Genomic DNA, 22,040 nt, shown 5'->3' on the forward strand with positions numbered 1-22,040 from the left:
AATAAATAATATCCCATATTCACATGTATTTTTCACATATATAAAATGTTTTTTGATTAATAAAATGCATTTAAATGTGACACAAACTGGACTTCCCTGGTGGCCCAGTGGTTAAGAATCCGTCTGCCAATGCAGGGGACACAGGTTCGAGCCCTGGTCCGGGAAGATCCCACGTGCTGTGGAGCAACTAAGCCTGTGCGCCACAACTACTGAGCCTGTGCTCTAGAGCCTGCAAGCCACAACTACTGAGCCTGCAAGCCACAACTACTGAAGCCCACACGCCTAGAGCCTGTGCTCCACAACAAGAGAAGCCACTGCAATGAGAAGCCCGCACACCGCAATAGAGTAGCCCCCGCTTGTGGCAACTAGAGAAAGCCCGCACATAGCAATGAAGACCCAATGCAGCCAAAAATAAAATAAATTTATAACAACAAAACAAAACAGGTTTAGTTGATAATACTGTTTCTTGTTATACCTGTTATAAGGGTATCTTTTCATGCAGAAGAAAGTCCACTACTAACCTAGGCTTTGGTAAACAGAGTTGCTTTTTGCTTAAATAATCTGCATCCTGGTCCCATTTCTACATTCTCCATAGCTCACTCTCCAAGTACCAGGGTTGCAGAGAACACCTGAAGTAGACCTGAAGTGAAAAAGGCTGACTACCTGTATGTATTCCACAAATATTTGCAATAAAGGTCTCTACATTCAGCACAAGGCCAAAGTGAAAACTAAAGATATGTACAATACATCACTACCTCAGAGAGACCTTCCTTTTACGTGGTACACTTTTTCTAAGATGTCTGCCTAGTTCTTTCCCTCATCTCCTCTAGATCTCTGCCCAAATGTCACCTCATCAGAGAGAACTTTCCAGGTCATTTTGTCCAGAACAGCAGCTCTCTTCCCCAGCCACATTCTATCCATTTATTATGCTTTTTGTTCTCCTTCAGAGCATATATCAGTACCCAACATAATGTGTTTGTCTGATTGCTGTCTGTCTCTCCCCCTATCACTCACTGTACCCACAAGCTCCATGCGGTAAAGAGTTTTGATCACTGTTATATCCCCGGCACTTAGCCTGGCACACAGTAGGCACTCAAGAAGTATTTGTTAGATGAATGAATGTACCCGTTGAGCAACTGACAAAGGCAAGCATCAAGTCCTATGGGAACCTAAGCAGACTCCCAAACCCCCAACAGCCCAGGGTTTTATAGGGAATAAGTCCTTTCTTTCTTCACACAACTTGTGCTTAGTAAACATGGTTTAAAAAGCCAACTTCCCTTTATCACTTTGCTACAAAATTTGAAAATGTCCCTTTAAACTTGCATTCATCTTCCAAGGAAGTGAGGAATTACAAACATTTTGATCAACAGTAATCTGAATGTTCAAGAAAAGTAGATTCATCAGAGTTTATAAAACTCTCTGTTACCAATACTGTTAGCTTTGAATACAAGAAGGCTGATGGTACTTTCTACAGCTGGTAGATGATTAATTCATAAAGTGATCGGCTTAACTGGCATCATGGGGCTGATGACATGGCACTGATGTAAGAGACAGCATACCAAATGGCAAAGAGGCAAGTTCAAGAGAAAGAAAGCAGGGACTTCCCTGGTGGTCCAGTGGCTAAGACTCCATGCTCCCAATGCAGGGGGCCCGGGTTTGATCCCTGGTCAGGGAACTAGATCCCACATGCCGCAACTAAGAGTTCACATGCTGCAACTAAAGATCCTGCATGCCACAACTAAGACCCGGTGCAGCCAAACAAACAAACAAATAAATAGAGTCGCTTCCCATTGAGAAGAATACGTTCTCTTAAAAATACTGCCAAGAAATTAGGAAAAAATCACTTCCTATCATGAGGAATGGAACATGCCTTGAAATTGAGAAAATCAGTCTCTAATAGCTGTGATGATGTTACCAGTAGCTCAGCTTGGTAAAAATCACTGAATTGCTCATAGATTAAGTACAAAATTTCTGAGTCGTTGAGCATTATAGCTCCTTTACATAGCTATACTTCCACTAGAAGCAATGCAAAATACAGTTCAGCTGTTAAAACAAACCTACAAATATGCCTGCCCATCCCCCACTTATGTATCAAGTTAACATATAGCATATTCTATATGTGAAAAATGTTCAGAAAACTACAGAGGGCTAAAAGTGTAGAATTGCTTAACTAATCCAAGGCATTATCCAGGAATCACAGCTTCTTTGCTAGCTTAAACATCAATGTTTTTCTAGAGAATCAACCTGAGAAAATGCAAAGGTATGAGATTTTATTTGATGAAATAATAAACTATAATATTTTAGGATTATTGGAAAACATTGTGTACACTAACAAAAATAAAAAATACTTTTTAAAGGATCTCAATTCCAACAGGACGTACCAAATAACTTTCAAAAAGAAAATAACAATAAGACCATTACTAAAGCACAGATATAAAATTTTGCTATTGTCAAAAACCAGGCCAAGCAGATCAACTGTTGAACTAAGAAAAAAAAAATCCTTTTACGTTGGGCATACCTCTCTAATTTCTACAATCCAATACATAAAAGGTAATTAATAGCAAATATAAACTACATTACAGAGATTGGTTCAAGATGGCGAACTGGAAGGACGTGTGCTCACTCCCTCTTGCAAGAGCACTGGAATCAAAGCTGTGGCTCACCGTGGGACACTGGCAGCAGAAGTTCTGGGAAGCACTCCTTGGTGTGAGCCTTCCCAGAGTCCGCCATTAGCCCCACCAAAGAGCAAAGAGCCTGGTAGGATCCAGTGCTGGGTCGCCCCAGGCTAAACAACCAAACAGGGAGGGAACACAGCCCCACCCATCAGCAGACAAGCAGATTAAAGTTTTACTGAGCTCTGCCCACCAGAACAACACCCAGCTCTACCCACCACCAGTCCCTCCCATCAGGAAGCTTGCACAAGCCTCTTAGATAGCCTCATCCACCAGATGGCAGATAGCAGAAGCTAGAAGAACTACATTTCTGCAGCCTGTGGAATTAAAACCACATTCACAGAAAGACAGACAAAATGAAAAGGCAGAGGACTATGTACCAGATAAAGGAACAAGATAAAACCCCGGGAAAACAACTAAATGAAGTGGAGATAGGCAACCTTACAGAAAAAGAATTCAGAATACTGATAGTGAAGATAATCCAAGACCTCGGAAAAAGAATGGAGGCAAAGATTGAGAAGATGCAAGAAATCTTTAAAAAAGACCTAGAAGAATTAAAGAACAAACACCTAGAAGAATTAAAGAACAAAGAAACAGAGATGAACAATACAATAATTGAAAAGAAAAATACACTAGAAGGAATCAACAGCAGAATAACTGAGGCAGAAGAACGGATAAGTGACCTGGAAGACAGAATGGTAGAATTCAATGCCGCAGAACAGAATAAAGAGAAAAGAATGAAAAGACATGAAGACAGCCTAAGAGACCTCTGGGACAACATTAAACGCAACAACATTTGCATTATAGGTGTCCCAGAAGGAGAAGAGAGAGAGAAAGGACCCAAGAAGATATTTGAAGCGATTATAGTCGAAAACTTCCCTAACATGGGAAAGGAAATCGCCACCCAAGTCCAGGAAGTGCAGAGAGTCCCAGCAGGATAAACCCAAGGAGAAACACACCGAGACACACAGTAATGAAACTGACAAAAATTAAAGACAAAGAAAAATTATTGAAAGCAACAAGGTAAAAATGACAAATAACATACAAGGGAACTCCTATAAGGTTAACAGCTGATTTCTCAGCAGAAACTCTACAAGCCAGAAGGGAGTGGCACGATATATTTGAAGTGATGAAAGGGAAGAACCTACAGCCAAGATTACTCTACCTGGCAAGGATCTCATTCAGATTTGATGGAGAAATCAAAAGCTTTACAGACAAGCAAAAGCTAGGAGAATTCAGCACCACCAAACCAGTTCTACAACAAATGCTAAAGGAACTTCTCTAAGTGGGAAACACAAGAGAAGAAAAGGACCTACAAAAACAAACCCATAACAATTAAGGAAATGGTAATAGGAACATACATATCGATAATTACCTTAAATGTGAATGGATTAAATGCTCCAACCAAAAGACACAGGCTTGCGGAATGGATACAAAAACAAGACCCATATATATGGTGTCTACAAGAGACCCAGTTCAGACCTAGGGACACATACAGACTGAAAGTGAAGGGATGGAAAAAGGTATTCCATGCAAATGGAAATCAAAAGAAAGCTGGAGTAGCAATACTCATATCAGAAAAAATAGACTTTATTTTTTATTAACTTTTTTAAAATTAAAATTCATTTATTTATTTACTATTTTTGGCTGTGTTGGGTCTTTGTTGCTGTGCACAGGCTTTCTTTAGTTACAGAGAGCAGGGGCTACTCTTTGTTGCTGTGTGCGGGCTTCTCATTGCAGTGGCTTCTCTTGTTGCAGAGCACGGGCTCTAGGCAAGTGGGCTCAGCAGTTGTGGCTCACGGGCTCTAGAGCACAGGCTCAGTAGTTGTAGCGCACGGACTTAGTTGCTCTGCGGCATGTGGGATCTTCCTGGACCAGGGCTTGAACCCGTGTCCCCTGCATTGGCAGGCGGATTCTAAACCTCTGTGCCACCAAGGAAGTCCCTAAAGTAGACTTTAAAATAAAGACTGTTACAAGAGGCAAGGAAGGACACTACATAATGATCAAGGGATCAATCCAAAAAGAAGATATAACAATTATAAATATATATGCACCCAATGCAGGAGCACCTCAATACAAAAGGCGACTGCTAAGCTATAAAAGAGGAAACTGACAGTAACACAATAATAGTGGGGGACTTTAACACCTCACTTACACCAATGGACAGATCATCCAGACAGAAAATTAATAAGGAAACACAACCTTTAAATGACACAAGAGACCTGATAGATTTAATTAATATTTATAGGACATTCCATCCAAAAACAGCAGATTACACTTTCTTCTCAAGTGCACACGGAACATTCTCCAGGACAGATCACATCTTGGTCACAAATCAAGTCTTGGTAAATTTAAGGAAACTGAAATCATATCAAGTATCTTTTCTGACCACAACACTATGAGATTAGAAATCAATTACAGTGAAAAAAACGTAAAAAACACAAACACATGGAGGCTAAACAATACGTTACTAAATAACCAAGAGAGCACTGGAGAAATCAAAGAGGGAATCAAAAAATATCTAGAGACAAATGACAATGAAAACACGACGATCCAAAACTTATGGGATGCAGCAAAAGCAGTTCCAAGAGGGAAGTTTATAGCAGTAAGATCCTACCTCAAGAAACAAGAAAAATCTCAAATGAACAATCTAACCCTACACCTAAAGGGACTAGAGAAAGAAGAACAAACAAAACCCAAAGTTAGTAGAAGTAAAGAAATCATAAAGATCACAGCAGAAATAAACGAAATAGAAACAAAGAAAACAATAGCAAAGAGCAATAAAACTGAAAGTGGGTTCTTTGAGAAGATAAACAAAATTGATAAACCTTTAGCCAGACTCATCAAGAAAAAGAGGGAAAGGACTCAAGTCAATAAAATTAGAAATGAAAAAGGAGAAGTTACAGCAGACACTGCAGAAATACAAAGCATCATGAGAGACTACTACAAGCAGCTCTATGCCAATAAAATGGACAACCTGGAAGAAATGGACAAATTCTTAGAACGGCATAACCTTCCAAGACTGAAGCAGTGAGAAACAGAAAATATGAGCAGACCAATCACAAGTAATGAAATTGAAACTGTGATTAAACATCTTCCAACAAACAAAAGTCCAGGACCAGATGGCTTCACAGGTGAATTCTATCAAATATTTAGAGAAGAGCTAACACCCATCCTTCTCAAACTCTTCCAAAAAATTGAAGAGGAGGGAACACTCCCAAACTCATTCTATGAGGCCACCATCACCCTGATACCAAAACCAGACAAAAATACTACAAAACAAGAAAATTACAGACCAATATCACTGATGAATACAGATGCAGAAATCCTCAACAAAATACTAGCAAACAGAATCCAACAACACATTAAAAGGATCATACATCATGAACAAGTGGGATTTATCCCAGGGATGCAAGGATTCTTCAGTACATGCAAACCAATCAGTGTGATACACCATATTAACAAACTGAAGAATAAAAACCATATGATCATCTCAACAGATGCAGAAAAAGCTTTTGAGAAAATTCAACACCCATTTATGATAAAAACTCTCCACAAAGTGGGCACAGAGGGAACCTACCTCAACATAATAAAGGCCATATATGACAAACACAGCAAACATCATTCTCAATGGTGAAAAACCGAAAGCATTTCCTCTAAGATCAGGAACAAGACAAGGATGTCCACTCTTGCCACTATTATTCAACATAGTTTTGGAAGTCCTAGCCACGGCAATCAGAGAAGAAAAAGAAAAAAAAGGAATACAAATTGGAAAAGAAGTAAAACTGTCACTGTTTGCAGATGACATGATACTATACATAGAGAATCCTAAAGATGCTACCAGAAAACTACTAGAGCTAATCAATGAATTTCATAAAGTTGCAGGATACAAAGTTGATGCACAGAAATCTCTTGCATTCCTATACACTAAAAATGAAAGATCACAAAGAGAAATTAAGGAACCAATCCCATTCACCATTGCAACAAAAAGAATAAAATACTGAGGAGGAAACCTACCTAAGGAGGTAAAAGACCTGTACTCAGAAAACTATAAGACACTGTTGAAAGAAATCAAAGACGACACAAACAGATGGAGAGACACATCATGTTCTTGGATTGGAAGGATCAACATTGTGAAAATGACTATACTACTCAAAGCAATCTACAGATCCAATGCAATCCCTATCAAATTACCAGTGGCATTTTCTACAGAACTGGAAGAAAAAATCTTAAAATTTGTATGGAGACACAAAAGACCCCAAACAGCCAAAGCAGTCTTGACGGAAAAAAACAGAGCTGGAGGAATCAGACTCCCTGACTTCAGACTCTACTACAAAGCTATAGTAATCAGGGCCTTCCCTGGTGGTGCAGTGGTTACGAATCTGCCTGTCAGTGCAGGGAACATGGGTTCGAGGCCTGGTCTGGGAAGATCCCACATGCCGCGGAGCAACTAAGCCCATCCACCCCAACTACTAAGCCTGCACTCTAGAGCCTGAGAGCCACAACTACTGAAGCCTGTGCGCCTAGAGCCTGTGCTCCACAATAAGAGAAGCCATCACAATGAGAAGCCTGTGCACCACAACAAAGAGTAGCCCCCGCTCACCACAACAGAGAAAGCCCGCACGCAGCAACGAAGGCCCAACACAGCCAAAAATAAAATAAAAAATAAAATAAATTAAATTAAATTTATATATAAAAAAAAAGCTACAGTAATCAAGACAATATGGCACTGGCACAAAAACAGAAATAGAGATCAATGGAACAGGATAGAAAGCCCAGAGATAAACCCATGCACCTATGGTCAACTAATCTATGAAAAAGGAGGCAAGGATATACAGTGGAGAAAAGACAGTCTCTTCAATAAGTGGTGCTGGGAAAACTGGACAGTTACATGTAAAAGAATGAAACTAGAACACTCCCTAACACCTTACACAAAAATAAACTCAAAATGGATTCAAGACCTAAATTTAAGACCGGACATTGTAAAACTATTAGAGGAAAACACAGGAAGAACACTCTTTGACGTAAATCACAGCAAGATCTTTTTTGATCCACCTCCTAGAGTAATGGAAATAATAATACAAATAAACAAATGGGACCTAATGAAACTTAAAACCTTTTGCACAGCAAAGGAAACTACAAACAAGACGAAAAGACAACCCTCAGAATGGGAGAAAATATTTCCAAACGAATCAACTGACAAAGGATTAATCTCCAAAATACATAAACAGCTCATGCAGCTCAATATTAAAAAAACAAACAACCCAACCAAACAATGGGCAGAAGACCTAAATAGACATTTCTCCAAAGAAGACATACAGATGGCCAAGAAGCACCTGAAAAGCTGCTCAACATCACTAATTATTAGAGAAATGCAAATCAAAACTATAATCAGGTACCACCTCATACCGGTTAGAATGGGCATCATCAGAAAACCTACAAACAACAAATGCTAGAGAGGGTGTGGAGAAAAGAGAACCCTCTTGCACTGTTGGTGGGAATGTAAATTGATACAGCCACTATGGAGAACAGTATGGAGGTTCCTTAAAAAACTAAAAATAGAATTACCATACAACCCAGCAATCCCAGTACTGGGCATATACCCAGAGAAAACCATAATTCAAAAAGACACATGCACCCCAATGTTCATTGCAGCTCTATTTACAATAATCAGGTCATGGAAGCAATGTAAATGCCCATCGACAGACAAATGGATAAAGAAGATGTGGTACGTATATACACTGGAGTATTACTCAGCCATAAAAAGGAACGAAATGAGTCATTTGTAGAGATGTGGATGGACCTAGAGGCTGTCATACAGAGTGAAGTAAGTCAGAAAGAGAAAAACAAATATCATATATTAATGCATATATGTGGAATCTAGAGAAATGGTACGGATGGACCAGTTTGCAAGGCAGAAATAGAGACACAGATGCAGAGAACTAACGTATGGACACCAAGGGGGGAAAGTCGTGGTGGGTGGTGGTGGTGGTGGTGGTGGTATGAATTGGGACAGTGGGATTGACATAAAAAATAAATTAAAATAAAATACAATAAAAAATAATTAAAAAAAAATCCTAACATTTCTGTGAAAACTATTATATGTATGTATTGCTGAATCACCTTGCTCTACACCAGAAACTAACACAACCTTGAAAATCAACTATACTTCAATAAAATAAATTTAAACAAAAAACAACAACAACAAAAAAAACAAACAAAAAAACTACATTACAAGAAATACCTAGGGAAACAAACCTGTTGTGAGAATCCACAGAAGAACTGGTACAAAAATTGTGGCAAAATGAAACAAAGGTTCTGGAAAAAAAAAATGAAGAAAAGGGTTAATGCTTTTCACTTGATCAACTTTCTAAAGTAAAACAGGAAACTCTACTCCAGATAGTCTACAGGCAGTCCTAAGTCCTTCTAATGTCACAATGCAATAAACTTCTACTCCAGAGTTGTAAGGAAACAATTCAAAACAAATAATTACATACATATTAATACCAACTTTTGCCCTACCAAGGCAGAAGAGGACCTCACTTACTTTATGAGACCCTCTTGCTATTCTTGTAGGGAAGAAATGAGCTCATATAATATGAACACTTAATGGTACTGTACCTTAAATGCCAAGTGGGTTTGCAAAATCATCACAAAGTAGACTGACATAAAGCTGTAAGTCTATATTTAAAAGTCAGTTAATGCCAATAAGTAGTCAGGAAATTATAGTGTATATTGACACGAACAAGTATCAACTAATGCTTTACTGCCTTTGTTACTGCCTCATCAAACAATTAACTGTTATTATTGATCACCTACTATATGTAAAGATGATGCTGTGGGTGATACAAAAAACAAAACTTCTTACTTCTAACGGATTTAACTGGGAGAACACTAAAAACAAACATACTAAAAAAATACAAGCTAAGAATTCATAAGGCAGAAAAAGCCACTAGGTAAGAAGATAAATACTAAAATTAACATCTTCAGGCAAAACCACCAGAACTAATATTTTCAAATGAGTGCTGTCCTTCAATATAGGCTGTGACTGTATTTCAGCGCTGCTGTCACTTGTTCATGGTGTCTCTGGATTTCTCTTAGGGCAGCACCTTCAATAGCTCTATATTTTTTTAAATAAATAAATTTATTTATTTTTGGCTGCGTTGGGTCTTCATTGCTGCGCACGGGCTTTCTCTAGATACGGTGAGCGGGGGCTACTCTTTGTTGCGGTCCACGGCCTTCTCATTGCAGTGGCTTCTCTTGTTGTGGAGCACGGGCTCTAGGGTGCGCAGGCTTCAGTAGTTGTGGCACGTGGGCTCAGTAGTTGTGGCTTGTGGGCTCTGGAGCGCAGGCTCAGTAGTCGCGGCGCACGGACTTAGCTGCTCCACGACATGTGGGATCTTCCCGGACCAGGGCTTGAACCCATGTCCCCTGCATTGCTAGGCAGATATTCTTTTTTTTTTTTTTAACATCTTTATTGGGGTATAATTGCTTTACAATGGTGTGTTAGTTTCTGCTTTATAACAAAGTGAATCAGTTATACATATACATATGTTCCCATATCTCTTCCCTCTTGTAGGCAGATATTCTTAACCACTGCACCAGCAGGGAAGTCCCCAATAGCCCTTTTTTTTTTTTTTTTTTTTTTTGCGGTACACGAGCCTCTCACTGTTGTGGCCTCTCCTGATGCGGAGCACAGGCTCCAGACGCACAGGCTCAGCGGCCATGGCTCACGCCCAATAGCCCATTTTTGAGCCATGTCAAAAAACCAGTCTCTTTCCTTCTCTCACACATTCTCACTTGGCTAATTTACCAGGCTGGGAGACTTGAGGCCGTTTTAAAAATCCAATGGATCCTTAAAGCATGAACAACTGCCGCAGCTGAGGATATTTAGGTAAATATATACTGCAGGCTCTGGAGGACATTTCTACAGAAAACTGCTACATGTATTTTGAATAAGTCCTACAGCACCAGAGTATCGGAGCTCCCAAGGTTAGCACCTGGAAGGGCAACACTCATTCGTATGTAACAGTTGTGGCAGAATGCAAAATACTGTCTGTAGCCTTTCTAGAGTCATAATTTATGTACATAAAAGAAGTGTTCTGAGGTTGGAAGAGGCAGTGCTTGGTGTGGATTATGGGGGTGTTTTGTGGGAAGGGGAGGTCTGACCCTCCCATTAGAATAACAGTTCCATGAAAACAGGGACTTTGCCTGTCTTATTCCATTATGAATTCTCAAGCGCCTGAAACGATGCTTGGCACATGGTAACACATTCAAACATATTTGTTGATTGAATGAATAAAGAAGTTAGACTTTGAACTAGGTGTTACAGATGAATAGGATACGGTGATAGCAGGAACCAAGGTAAGGCCATATGTATTTTAAACATATAAGGTAGGGCAGGGTCAGACTGTGGAGTGCCTTAAAAGCCAGACTAACTCTTAAGACAATGGAGAGTGGAGTTTCTGGAGGACAAGTTGAAAAGTGGTATTTTCTAAACATTAACCTGGCTGAATTATGCAAGGAGGAGCGAATGGAGAAATAGAAAGCAGGAAGACCTGTCACTGCAGTACTCCAGGGGCGGGCAACAAGTTGAAGATGCAATGGCAAGATAAGAGGAAGGCAGCCAAAGACGGTCAAAGGTATCAGAAATCATCTTGGGACAAAAGGCAGCACTTAAAAAGGAATATTGCTAAGTCAGTAACTAAGATGATAATGGGCATAGAGATCCTAATGAAGACAGAGGGCATCTACATAAATAATCTCCTAAATTGGGAACCAGGATATGTAAATTACTGACCACTGGTAAATATTAGCTATTTTAATGCTTGTTTTGTTCTTCTTAACAGAGCATTCCTTCCATCTGGTGGCAGTTGCTTGAATTGCAGGCCAAAATCTTAAAGAGGGAAACCAAGCTTCTGGAATAGGATCAGATTGCTAGGCAGATCTGTATGGCAAATCTTCACAGGCTCTCCTATTAAGGGGAGGTAAGAGAGAATAACCATCCATCCCCACGTGGGGCTGTTAAGTTACTGAGTCCAAGGCCCCACAAACCTTAACTATATAAATAACATAACCACACTGAAATGGTGGAAAAGGAAAAAAAAAGTAACTTTGGAAACAGCATTTTGACTACATTCTCTAAGACTAAAGACAAAAACAAGTGCTCACAAATATATTTCTCAAGTTAGATTTGTTTCTCACAGGAGTATGAGTAGCAATTCTGGAACTACTTTAAGTGTACTTGAGGACTTAGCAAATAAATAAACACTATGAGGATGAGAACCAGGTTTCTCACCACTGAAGAAAGGAGTTACTAAATGGAAAAGGGAAAGGTTACAATGAATCTTGTGCTGCCGGATTTAATCAAAGGTATCTGTATAAACTGAGTTCAAGTATTGAGTTTATACAGATACCTTTAATTTCAGCCCAACAACTTCAGCTCAGTAGCGATGAGCACGACTAGCACCCAGATCTTGATTTCTAAATACCATTTGCGAATAATGGAAAGGAATAAGTGATCCTTGCAGAAAAGTCTGAATGCATCTTGCCATTGAATTGCAAGAAAAATACAAGAGGAGCCTAGAACATCATGTGGTACCAGAAAATAAACAAGACTTCAAAAAAGGTTAGGGCCGGGGGAGGGGGACGGGGTGAGGAGGGAGGAACGGAGAGTTGCTACTCAATGGGTATACAGTTTTAGTTGTGCAAGACGAGTAAGTACTAGAGATTTGTTGTACTTAACAATACTGTACCATATACTTAATAATCTGTTAAGTGCATAGAGCTCATGTTAAGGGTTATCATAATAAAATAAAAATTTAAAAATGATGGGGACATGGTGAAAGGAAACAGGCACCAAATCTGTGACAATTTGAGTAACAGAATGAACAATGATAGTAATGAATTTCAACATAGAATAAAATATCTACTTTAACAGGAGAATGCTCTTTTCAAGTGAAACCACACAGAGCAAAAATGAGGGGTCTTGAGACCCTCAGAACACCATCTGAACCAGCTTATCAAAGTTGACATTATCATGAGACATACTGACAACATGTGCCTCCGGATATGATGCATTCAGCAGGTTGCAATAGCGCTTCTGTGGTAATTGTGCCCAAATGCAAAACCTGAGTCTAATGATAGGCAAACATTAGACAAACCCAAATTGAGGGACATTCTACAAACTAACTGGCCAGCACTCTTCAAACATGTTAAGATCATTAGGACAAAAAAGACAGGAACTATTCTAGGTTAAAGAAGACTAAGGAGATCATGATCCTTAAACGCAAGCATGAGCCTGAAATGGACCACAAAAAGAAAATCTGTGGGACCATTAGCAAAATTCCAGTACAGTATATAGACTAGTTAATAATGTGCCAATTAACATCAATTTACTGATCTTGGTAACTATGTTGTGTGTTATCTAAGGTGTTAACAGTTGGCAAAGCTGGGCAAAGAGTATATGAGATTTCACTAATTTTGCAACTTTTAAAAAGTATGAAATTATCTCAAAACAAAAAGTGAAAAAAAACTTTTAAAAACTATATAGAATAGAACATAGGACAGGAGATCAAGTTCTGGTACATGTCTAAAACAGGCAAACCTAATGCGTATGTTGCATAAATTATATCTAAATTTATGTGCTATACGCCATATACGTTACTGTATATCACAGAGTAATGTAAATCAGATTAGTCGTTGTTTGGTGCAGGGGTGGAGAAGACTGGAAAGGAGCACAAGTAAACTTTCTGGGGTGATAGAAATCGTCTATATTTGGTTCGGGTGGTAGCCACATGGATGCATACATTTGTCAAAATTGAACTGTAAACATTTAATGGGTACATTGTACTGTATTTAAACTATACTTTAAGAAAGTTGACTTAAAAATTTTCATCTCAAATCTCTTGCATTAAAAGGAATTTCTGGTTTCTGATTCGTTAAATAGACTGCCTCTGTTTTGCTGACCACAAATTTCAGTACTAAGACAGTAAAAGAAACATGAAAAAAGAAGGAAAAGATACCTACAACCAAGCTGAGCCAATGCTGGGTTAAATAGTCATAAGTTAAATCACAAGTATTTCATCACATACCTTATAGAAGAAATACTGTACAAGGTGTGCTATTCTCACATAATATAGGTGTCCGTGAGCCAACAGCAGTTTCTTTAAATGTTTAAACTTTGGGACAGAATAATCACTATTTCTGGCTGCTTGGCGACCTTCTTTGCCTTTGATACCTAAAAAAAGAAAAATCTCTATAGGGTGAGTATTTTTATAGAATAAGTAACCACCTGACTTGTTACTTTCGTATTTTTTACTTGCTTACATGTATAGTTCAGTTGAATAGTTTAGATTTGCTTTCTTAAGCAAAAAGTGTTTTCAACAGTGACAGTGAGACTTACCAATAAAAAGTAAAATTATGTTTAATTGACAATTACCTATTTATAACAAAACATAAAATAATTAATAGAATCATTATTTTAATCGTTATAAGGCAAAAATTATCCTGAGGAAATAGTTAAATCTGAAAATTATTTTAAAGGTACTTATTTAGTAAGTGATTAATCATGCATGGCACCAGACTAGATGCCATACTAAAGCAACTCAGAGACCTGGGGATTATGGTCTAAGAGCTCAAAACTGAAGAGTTATAATGAGATGGTTAAGTCCTTATATTGAATGATACTGAGTAGTGGTTGGCAAACACTTGCTCCGGTCCAAAATGTTCATAAGGCAGTTGGTTCACACCAAAGATCCTTGAAATTTGGTCCTGTCCAAAACGTCAAGACATTTGGACTATAAGACAGCTGGTCCATGCCAAAAGGTCTTTGAAATCTGGTCCGGTCCAAAATGTCCACGAGCATGTTTGGTCCATGCCAAATGGTTTTGGACAGGACCAAATTTCAAGGACCTTCTGCATGGACCAAATGTGCTATGGACGTTTTAGACAAGACCAAATGTCCTGCAAGGCTGAGTAGCAGTCCTAGTACTCCATGAGCTCAAGCAGCTTTAGGCCATTTCCACAGTCAATAACCAATGAGTTGAACTAGAGTTCCACACTAAGTAGGGTTACTTGCAAATGGAAAGAATTTGGGAATCCAAACTGTGGTACAATAATCCCCAAGATACTATTTCCATTATTTCTCGCCCACCAAAAAACCACTTGCTGGGGTGTTAGGATTGCCTCCCAGCAGCCTGACAGGGGAAGAAAGGGTGCAGGTTTTAGAGAAGCTGTTGTTGCATGCCGACATGTAAATTCACCACTACAGCCCAAACCGCCATGCAGAGATATTGCCATGTGGAGAATCAGCCAGCCAATTATCGTCTCTCAGTCCCAAACAGTTACAGATCTCAAAAGATATAGTGCAGCAACATAAGCAGGCGATCTGGCCAGGGGCGAAAAATCAATAAAATTTCATGCATGCTGTCAAAAGTGAGAGCTAAATGATCAACTGCATGGCTAGTAGGTTTGGGAAATTCACTTTACTTGGCTAATATAATAATATCCTCCAACTTTGTGTTGCTACATTCCCACCATGGGTAGGACTTTGGCATGGACATATTCCACGATCCGATGAGGACCTTCTTTTGATAAACAATGATCATTCCCAAATTCGGATTCAAGATGAGCAACCAAAACAATCTCTAGAATAATAAGACCACTCTACCTAAAAGCAATACTGATACCTTACAGCTGCCATCTCATTAGATGTTTCTTACCTATGCCCACATGGGATTCCAAGATCATACTAACATCATTGGCACCATCACCTATCGACAGTGTTATTGGGCTGCCTTTTAAATTCTTCACCATTCTCACAATCTAAACATTAAATACAAAAGAGGTATAGAAAAGGTCAAAGCAGAATGTGAGATTGTACTACATTGTGGGTATTTGCCTCATTCACACTTGTAAATGGAGGCCTTCAAACAGAAAGGTAGCTTGTGCATATAAGTACAACCAGTCTTGAATTCTCAGGGGCAGAAGAACACAGCTTTTCAAAATGTAATACCGGCGCCCACTTGTTTCTGGTTTTGCGAATGTATGAACTGTCAAAAACCATGCCTCATACCTATATTAGAGGTCAGCACGCTTCCCTCTTTTGTCATTGCTTCCTGTGTCCTTTCAGATCACGTATTGAATGAGAGAAAGTGGAGACCAGAGAGCCTATTTGGGGAGACATGCATGGGGCTACCAGGACAAAAGTGGGCAGTGAGAGGACAATGTTTTTGGTTACCGCTCCCTCTCTCCTCCCTGCTGACACTCCCACCTCCCCTCGGTGCATGCCAACCCTTATTTCCATCTAGCTGCCGACTAAACTTTACTAAATCACCCAGTGCCCAATATGATATGATATGATCTCTCATACAGGTAGCTGCATTTCAAAAGGGGGCGCCTTAAGGTGATGAGCTTTGCATAAAGATGCCCGAGATATGTGTATAAAGGCTGTCATTATTCCCTGAGTGTCTCTTAAAGATGTGTCGATGGCACAGTGCAGCTCAATGCTGTGTTCATGGTAAGTATTGAATAAAAGAAATGTTCTTCTGGCAGAGTTACTTGTGGGAAGAGTATTGGGTAAGCCGCTGTCCTCCCACCGTATGTTTTAGATAATGACTGCTTTATGTGTCAACCCTCAAAACCCCTTGGAATCTAGCAGCTTTTAAAAAGCTTATGTAATTCAGTAGTTAAATAATGCCTTGCAAAAATTTTGTACCCACAATGGCTTTCACCAGGTAACATAAATAAAATCCATTTTCAGATAACTGATTAAAAAAATTTATACGAGGCAAAACCATCCTGCAGTCTTTTCTTTAAACAAAATTCAGTCAGGTTTTAGTTGTATAAAACAACATAACCCAAAACCCCTACATCCAATCCATTTGACACAAAAATGATGTTACTATGAAATGCCGGCTTTCTCCCAATCCTTCACCTCAACTTGGTTCTTTTTAAAAACTTTATAAGAGTGTCAGAAATAATCTGTAAGTGAGTCATCCACAAAAGTAAACTTGTGTTTAATGGGCTACAATACTGGTTAAACTAATTGCACTTGTTATACTGTATGCAGTAATGATTTAAACTACAAGGAAGAAAAATGCAGCCAGGGAAGGCAATAAAATTATCAAGGGTGACAGCTTCTGCATGAAAACATAGATTTAAAAAGATGAAAGCTTGTCCTTGTGGAAAGATAAAAGGATATATTGTCATGGACCATAAAACCATGAAAGATCTAGGTAGATAAACATGGGAGTTTTTTTTTACTGAGTCCCAGGCCACCTGGATTAAGAACTTCTCTTCAATCTCTAGATAGCTTCACAAAAAAGAAATCAATTTACCAAAAACTATTTATTGATCAACTATAACTACATGCAATACAATGTGCAAAAGCAAAGTGCAAATATCCAGAAAGGATATACCGCTTGGTTTCATACCTCAAGAAGCATATAATGGGGAATGGATACAATAATATCAGATAATCAGATTAACGATACAAGATAACAACACACAATACCTATGCAAGGGAATATATAACACTGTCATCTAAGTTGTCCACATAAGAAGGCCCGTGATGTCAGAGAAGGGAGAGGACACTACATGCCAGAATGATCAGAAATGATTTTATAGAAGGAAGGGTGGTTTGATCTAAATCATAAAAGACTGGTAAGATGTGCATGGATGGGGAAAAGGGGGTTGGAGCAGTATCCCACGGAAAGGGAAGAGCATAGCATGTTCTAAGGCACACAGCCAGTTAAGTACAGTATATGCTTAGAAAACAGATCTGGTTTGACCAGACCAATGAGTTTTTGTACAGGGGACATGGATAGGTATATATGGGGCCACATCAACAGGGAGCAATATTATGAAAGTGGCAACAGGGTGCAGGAGAAATGGGAAGAAAAGGCCAGACTGCAGGCAAAGAGAGAAGTTAGTCCACATGGAGTTCAATGAGCTGTTTAAGTCCTGGACCTGGAAAGTAATGGAAAGAAAGACATGGAAAAGACAGTGTACTAGAAAATGGACAGAATTTGGTGACTGAGACCACACGGAAGGGTAAAGCATGGGGGACGTCAAGGTTTTGAATCTAAAGACCTAGAAGTATAGTGAGCTCAGTAATAGATGTAAAGGGACTTCCCTGGTGGCGCAGTGGTTAAGAATCTGCCTGCCAATGCAGGGTACAAGGGTTCGAGCCCTGGTCTGGGAAGATCCCACATGCTGTGGAGCAGCTAAGCCCGTGCTACACAGCTACTGAGCCTGTGCTCCAGAGCCCACAAGCCACAACTACTGAGTCCGTGGACCTAGAGCCTGTGCTCCGCAACAAGAGAAGCCACCGCAATGAGAAGCCCGCGTGCAGCAATGGAGACCCAACGCAGCCAAAAAAAAAAAGACAAGGAAAATGACAATTTGGGCTCTAGAGAAGGCTGAGCTGAGGTGACAATGACACACCCAAGAACATGTGCTCAGTAAGCAACTGGAGAAGTAAAGTAGAACTCCAAAGATTGGGATTGGAGAAGTGACTTGAAAATCACCTATGTGGGGACTTCCCTGGTGGTCCAGTGGTAAAGAATCCGCCTTCCAATGCAGGGGACGTGGGTTTGATCCCTGGTCAGGGAACTAAGATCCCATATGCCGCGGGGCAATTAAGCCCGCACGTCACAATTACTGAGCTCGCACGCCTCAACAAGAGAGAGAAAACCCGCACGCCGCAAGGAAAGATCCTGCATGCCTCAACGAAGATCCCGTGTGCAGCAACTAAGACCCAATGCAGCCCCCCAAAAATCAATCAATCAATCAAATAAATATATAAAAATGAAAATCACCTATGTGGCCATGACAGATGAGTAGGTGATATCCTGGAAGAGGTGATGATAGTGAGGGAAATAAAACAGACTAAGGACTGAACCACAGGGGGCTCCATAGTCTGGGTGAGAGAAGCAGCACAGTGTTAGGAATTCAGATACTGTCCTGGGCAGTGGAGAAGTTAGAACCCAGGTGAGCAATTTGAGCAGCAGACAATGAATATAGGAGGAAAAAAAAGGGAAAGAGGTATTGCCTTTGACTAAAGGGACAGATTTCTATGTATACTGTTCTGATAGGATCTGCTTCCCCAGCTGGGGCTAACCAAGGCTCTTATGGTTGACGAAAAGAAGAGCACCTGATTGTGATGGAAATTGAAAGTGAGAAGAAGGCAGACAATGCCCTAAATTAGGATGGGCTGTGTGCTTGCGCATGCGTGCATGCATGTGCGAGGTAGGGGGCAGGGTGTGTAAAGGAGAAGGCAAAGACACAGCGCCATCCGCTAGGTCTAGAGCAAGCAGCTGAGGGACGGGAAGAAGCAAGACCAACACATATAAAAGAATACAGTGTACGCAGAAGTGAAGAGGTGTGTACCTGAGATTCTAAGGTTCCCGAGACTCAGTGAGTACAAGGAAGCAAGGTGAAGTAGATCAATGCGAGCAAGAGGAGCTGGAAAAGACAAGACACCCGAGGTTGCCCCTGCATTGGGTTTTATTAGGAGTAAAACTTTTGTTAGGCCAAGAGGAATTCAGAGGGAATTCCAGATGAGGAAATTATATGAGGGAAGCTTTAGAAGTTGGTGTGAGCATGGCACGTGGAAGGGACACAAAGGGGGAACAACCAACAGGAGTGGATGATTCTCGCTGGACGTGAGAGTGGTGGTGGACACAAAATATGTACGGACACATTGAAAGGGTCGACAGGGGTGGCCCCGAGTACCATATTGAATCATCTGCCCTTCATCCTAAGGGACTAGGAAACTACTGAAAGGTTCTGAGAGAGAATATATGATGGGGGAAGTACTGTTTTAACAAGATTAATTTGGGAGTATGGGGAAAGAGATGGAATGGGGAAGGGTGAAAGCAAGGAGACTAATGAGAAGATTAAATCAAATAGCCTGTGTGTAAAGTCCTAAGGTCTTGCTTGCACTAAGATGGAGATAAAAGGTTTAACAAGGTGGCACCACAATGAGAGCTATGACAAAAGGTAGGATCAGTAGGACATGGTGACTATATATGGAGTGAGTGAGAAGAAAAGGATCAAAGGCAGTTTGGAGACTTAGGGAGCCAAAGAAAAATGTCACTGGTAACAGGAATAATAAAGATAAGGGATAAAACAAACTGGCCTGAAGGAGAAAATTATAATATCTGTCTTGGATACTAGAATTTAATGTTACAGTGGGGAATCCATATAGAGCCGTCTAGCAGGCAGCTAGAAATATGAGACTTAACAAAAAGGAAAAGTCAGGACGAGAGATATATCATCAATGGAAGTCATAGAAATGGATGTGCTTATCCAGAGAGATAGGATGTAAGTGAAGAGCCGAGGGAAGACATAGCCCCCCCCCCCAAACTGACAATTAGGGAGAAGACACAGGATGAAACAAAATAGAAAGACACTAGGTTGCCAAGAAGGGAAAAAAAAAAGGACCGTGGACCATCACAGAAACCAAGGGAGGAGAGTTTAAAGGAGGACATAATTGGCAGTGTCAACTGCAGTGGAGAAATGAGGAGAAAACGAAAGACAACACAACGGGTTCAGCAAGGAGGTCACTGCTCTCCTCCAGGAGATGCAGCAGAGTAAGGTGAGAAGAAAGAATGCATGGGGCTAATGGAATAGTGGAGCCAGGAGCAGTGGGATGAAGGCAGCAGGCACCAAGCACTCATTAGAGAAGTCTGCAAGGTGAGGAATTAGACAGCCAGCTTGAGGAGACAAAAAGGTGAAGCACAGGTTTAATTCAAATCGGTGGGAAGACTTCTGAGTTGGACCACGTAGAGGAAGAATCCAGGGAAAATATAATAAGGTACACAGGGCTCTTTGAAGAAAATTAAAAGTGAACATTTGCACATATGCGTACAGAAGTACCCAGAATGGAACATTAACTAACATTCAGTTACCTGGGCTTTCTGTAACGGTGCCATCCGACAGCAGAGCACTGCAGTGCACTTCATACAAATTTGTAGGAAAATACTTTTGTAATTGTTAGAACCAGAGTCTTGACTAGAATTTAATATGAGAGACAACGTGGAGCCATCAATGATTAATCCATATTCCTGATGTTCTGTCCATGCTCTGAAAAAGAAAAACAATGCTATATTTGAAGCTACTATACATTGCTATTTAGGAACTTTAAAAAACCACTCAGAGGAGGGTTATCATCAATCTGGTTCCTGGACGTGTAAATTCTAAAGAAGCAACCGACCCTATTAATGACACAACAGAGACTTTCTATCACATCTTTGAGACTCAAGCTGCCCATATAGATAGCACTAAGTTCTAAATATAAAAATAATGGACTTCTAGCAGCCAGTCTCCATATAAGAAACTGAAGGTGAATTTTGGAAATTACAGTTCCATCAAACTCTGATATGAAGACAAATCATCAGTCAATCTGAAAACTGCTTAACAATGCAGGGAAAAGACAAAATGGCTTTGGGGTATACAAATCACAGAAGATATTCTTAATATCTTTGCCCGAATGACAAAACCTATCCATAGACCTGGCTTCTCAAATATGATGGACTACTAAAAAGACATAGTGTTCATTAAAGAATAGCATACAATAATGATATATGTTCCTTAAATAAGTATCATTTTATACTAGACTAGTGGTTTTCAACCATAGCCTTCCCATGAGAGTCATCTGGGCAGCTTGAAAAAAAGCCCATGTCTTAGGTTTACCCACAGACAAATTAAATCAGGGTATCTTGGGCAGGGCTTGGTTACATATAGGCATGTTTTAAAAGACTCCATAGGTGATTCTCCTGTATAGCCAGGATGAAGTAGTATTAGTTGCCAGGAAAGACAAATATAACAGGTGCTGGACTTCCCTGGTGGCTCAGTGGTTAGGAATCCGCCTGCCAATGCAGGGGACACGGGTTCAAGCCCTGGTCCGGGAAGATTCCACATGCCGTGGAGCAACTAAGCCCGTGTGCTGCAACTACTGAGCCCGCACGCCTAGAGCCCTGCTCTGCAACAAGAGGAGCCACCGCAATGAGAAGCCCGCACACCGCAACCAAGAGTAGCCCCGTTCACAACTAGAGAAAGCCTGCGAGCAGCAACAAAGACCCAACGCAGCCAAAAATAAAATATAAATAAACTTATTAAAAAAAGTATATATATATAACAGGTGCCAAGTATTTAAGAAAAACATATGGGGGAAAACTTACAATTGAGAAAATTCTACCAATTAACATTTTAATTTTTTTTTTTGCAATTAACAAAAAAAACACCGATTAATCAATTTCTGCTCAGGAAATCTTGGGTGCCATTTGAGAACCGCTGCAGTAGATGTATTAAACATAGCAGGATCTCATCGTTATACAATAGATTCATTTGTCTGATTTTATG

General features: G+C 40.0%; 1 protein-coding gene across 8 annotated transcripts in view; it reads right to left on the minus strand.

The window, feature by feature from the left end:
• The window catches only part of ATP11C (ATPase phospholipid transporting 11C (ATP11C blood group)), a 167,084-nt gene that overhangs the window by 27,637 nt on the left and 117,407 nt on the right, over nt 1-22,040 (minus strand). For all 8 annotated transcript variants that reach the window (XR_013825638.1, XM_079909970.1, XM_079909972.1 and 5 more), the window contains exons 20-23: nt 20,588-20,762; nt 15,395-15,497; nt 13,766-13,911; nt 8,931-8,990 (exon numbers count right to left, since the gene is read on the minus strand). Coding sequence is in view for 7 of the 8 variants with exons in the window: in XM_079909970.1 (XP_079766096.1) it covers nt 8,931-8,990; nt 13,766-13,911; nt 15,395-15,497; nt 20,588-20,762 (484 nt within the window). In the remaining variant the exon portion in view is untranslated. The remainder of the gene's footprint in view (nt 1-8,930; nt 8,991-13,765; nt 13,912-15,394; nt 15,498-20,587; nt 20,763-22,040) is intronic.

The sequence above is a fragment of the Stenella coeruleoalba genome (assembly GCF_951394435.1).
Source record: "Stenella coeruleoalba genome assembly, chromosome: X".
Lineage (NCBI taxonomy): Eukaryota > Metazoa > Chordata > Mammalia > Artiodactyla > Delphinidae > Stenella > Stenella coeruleoalba.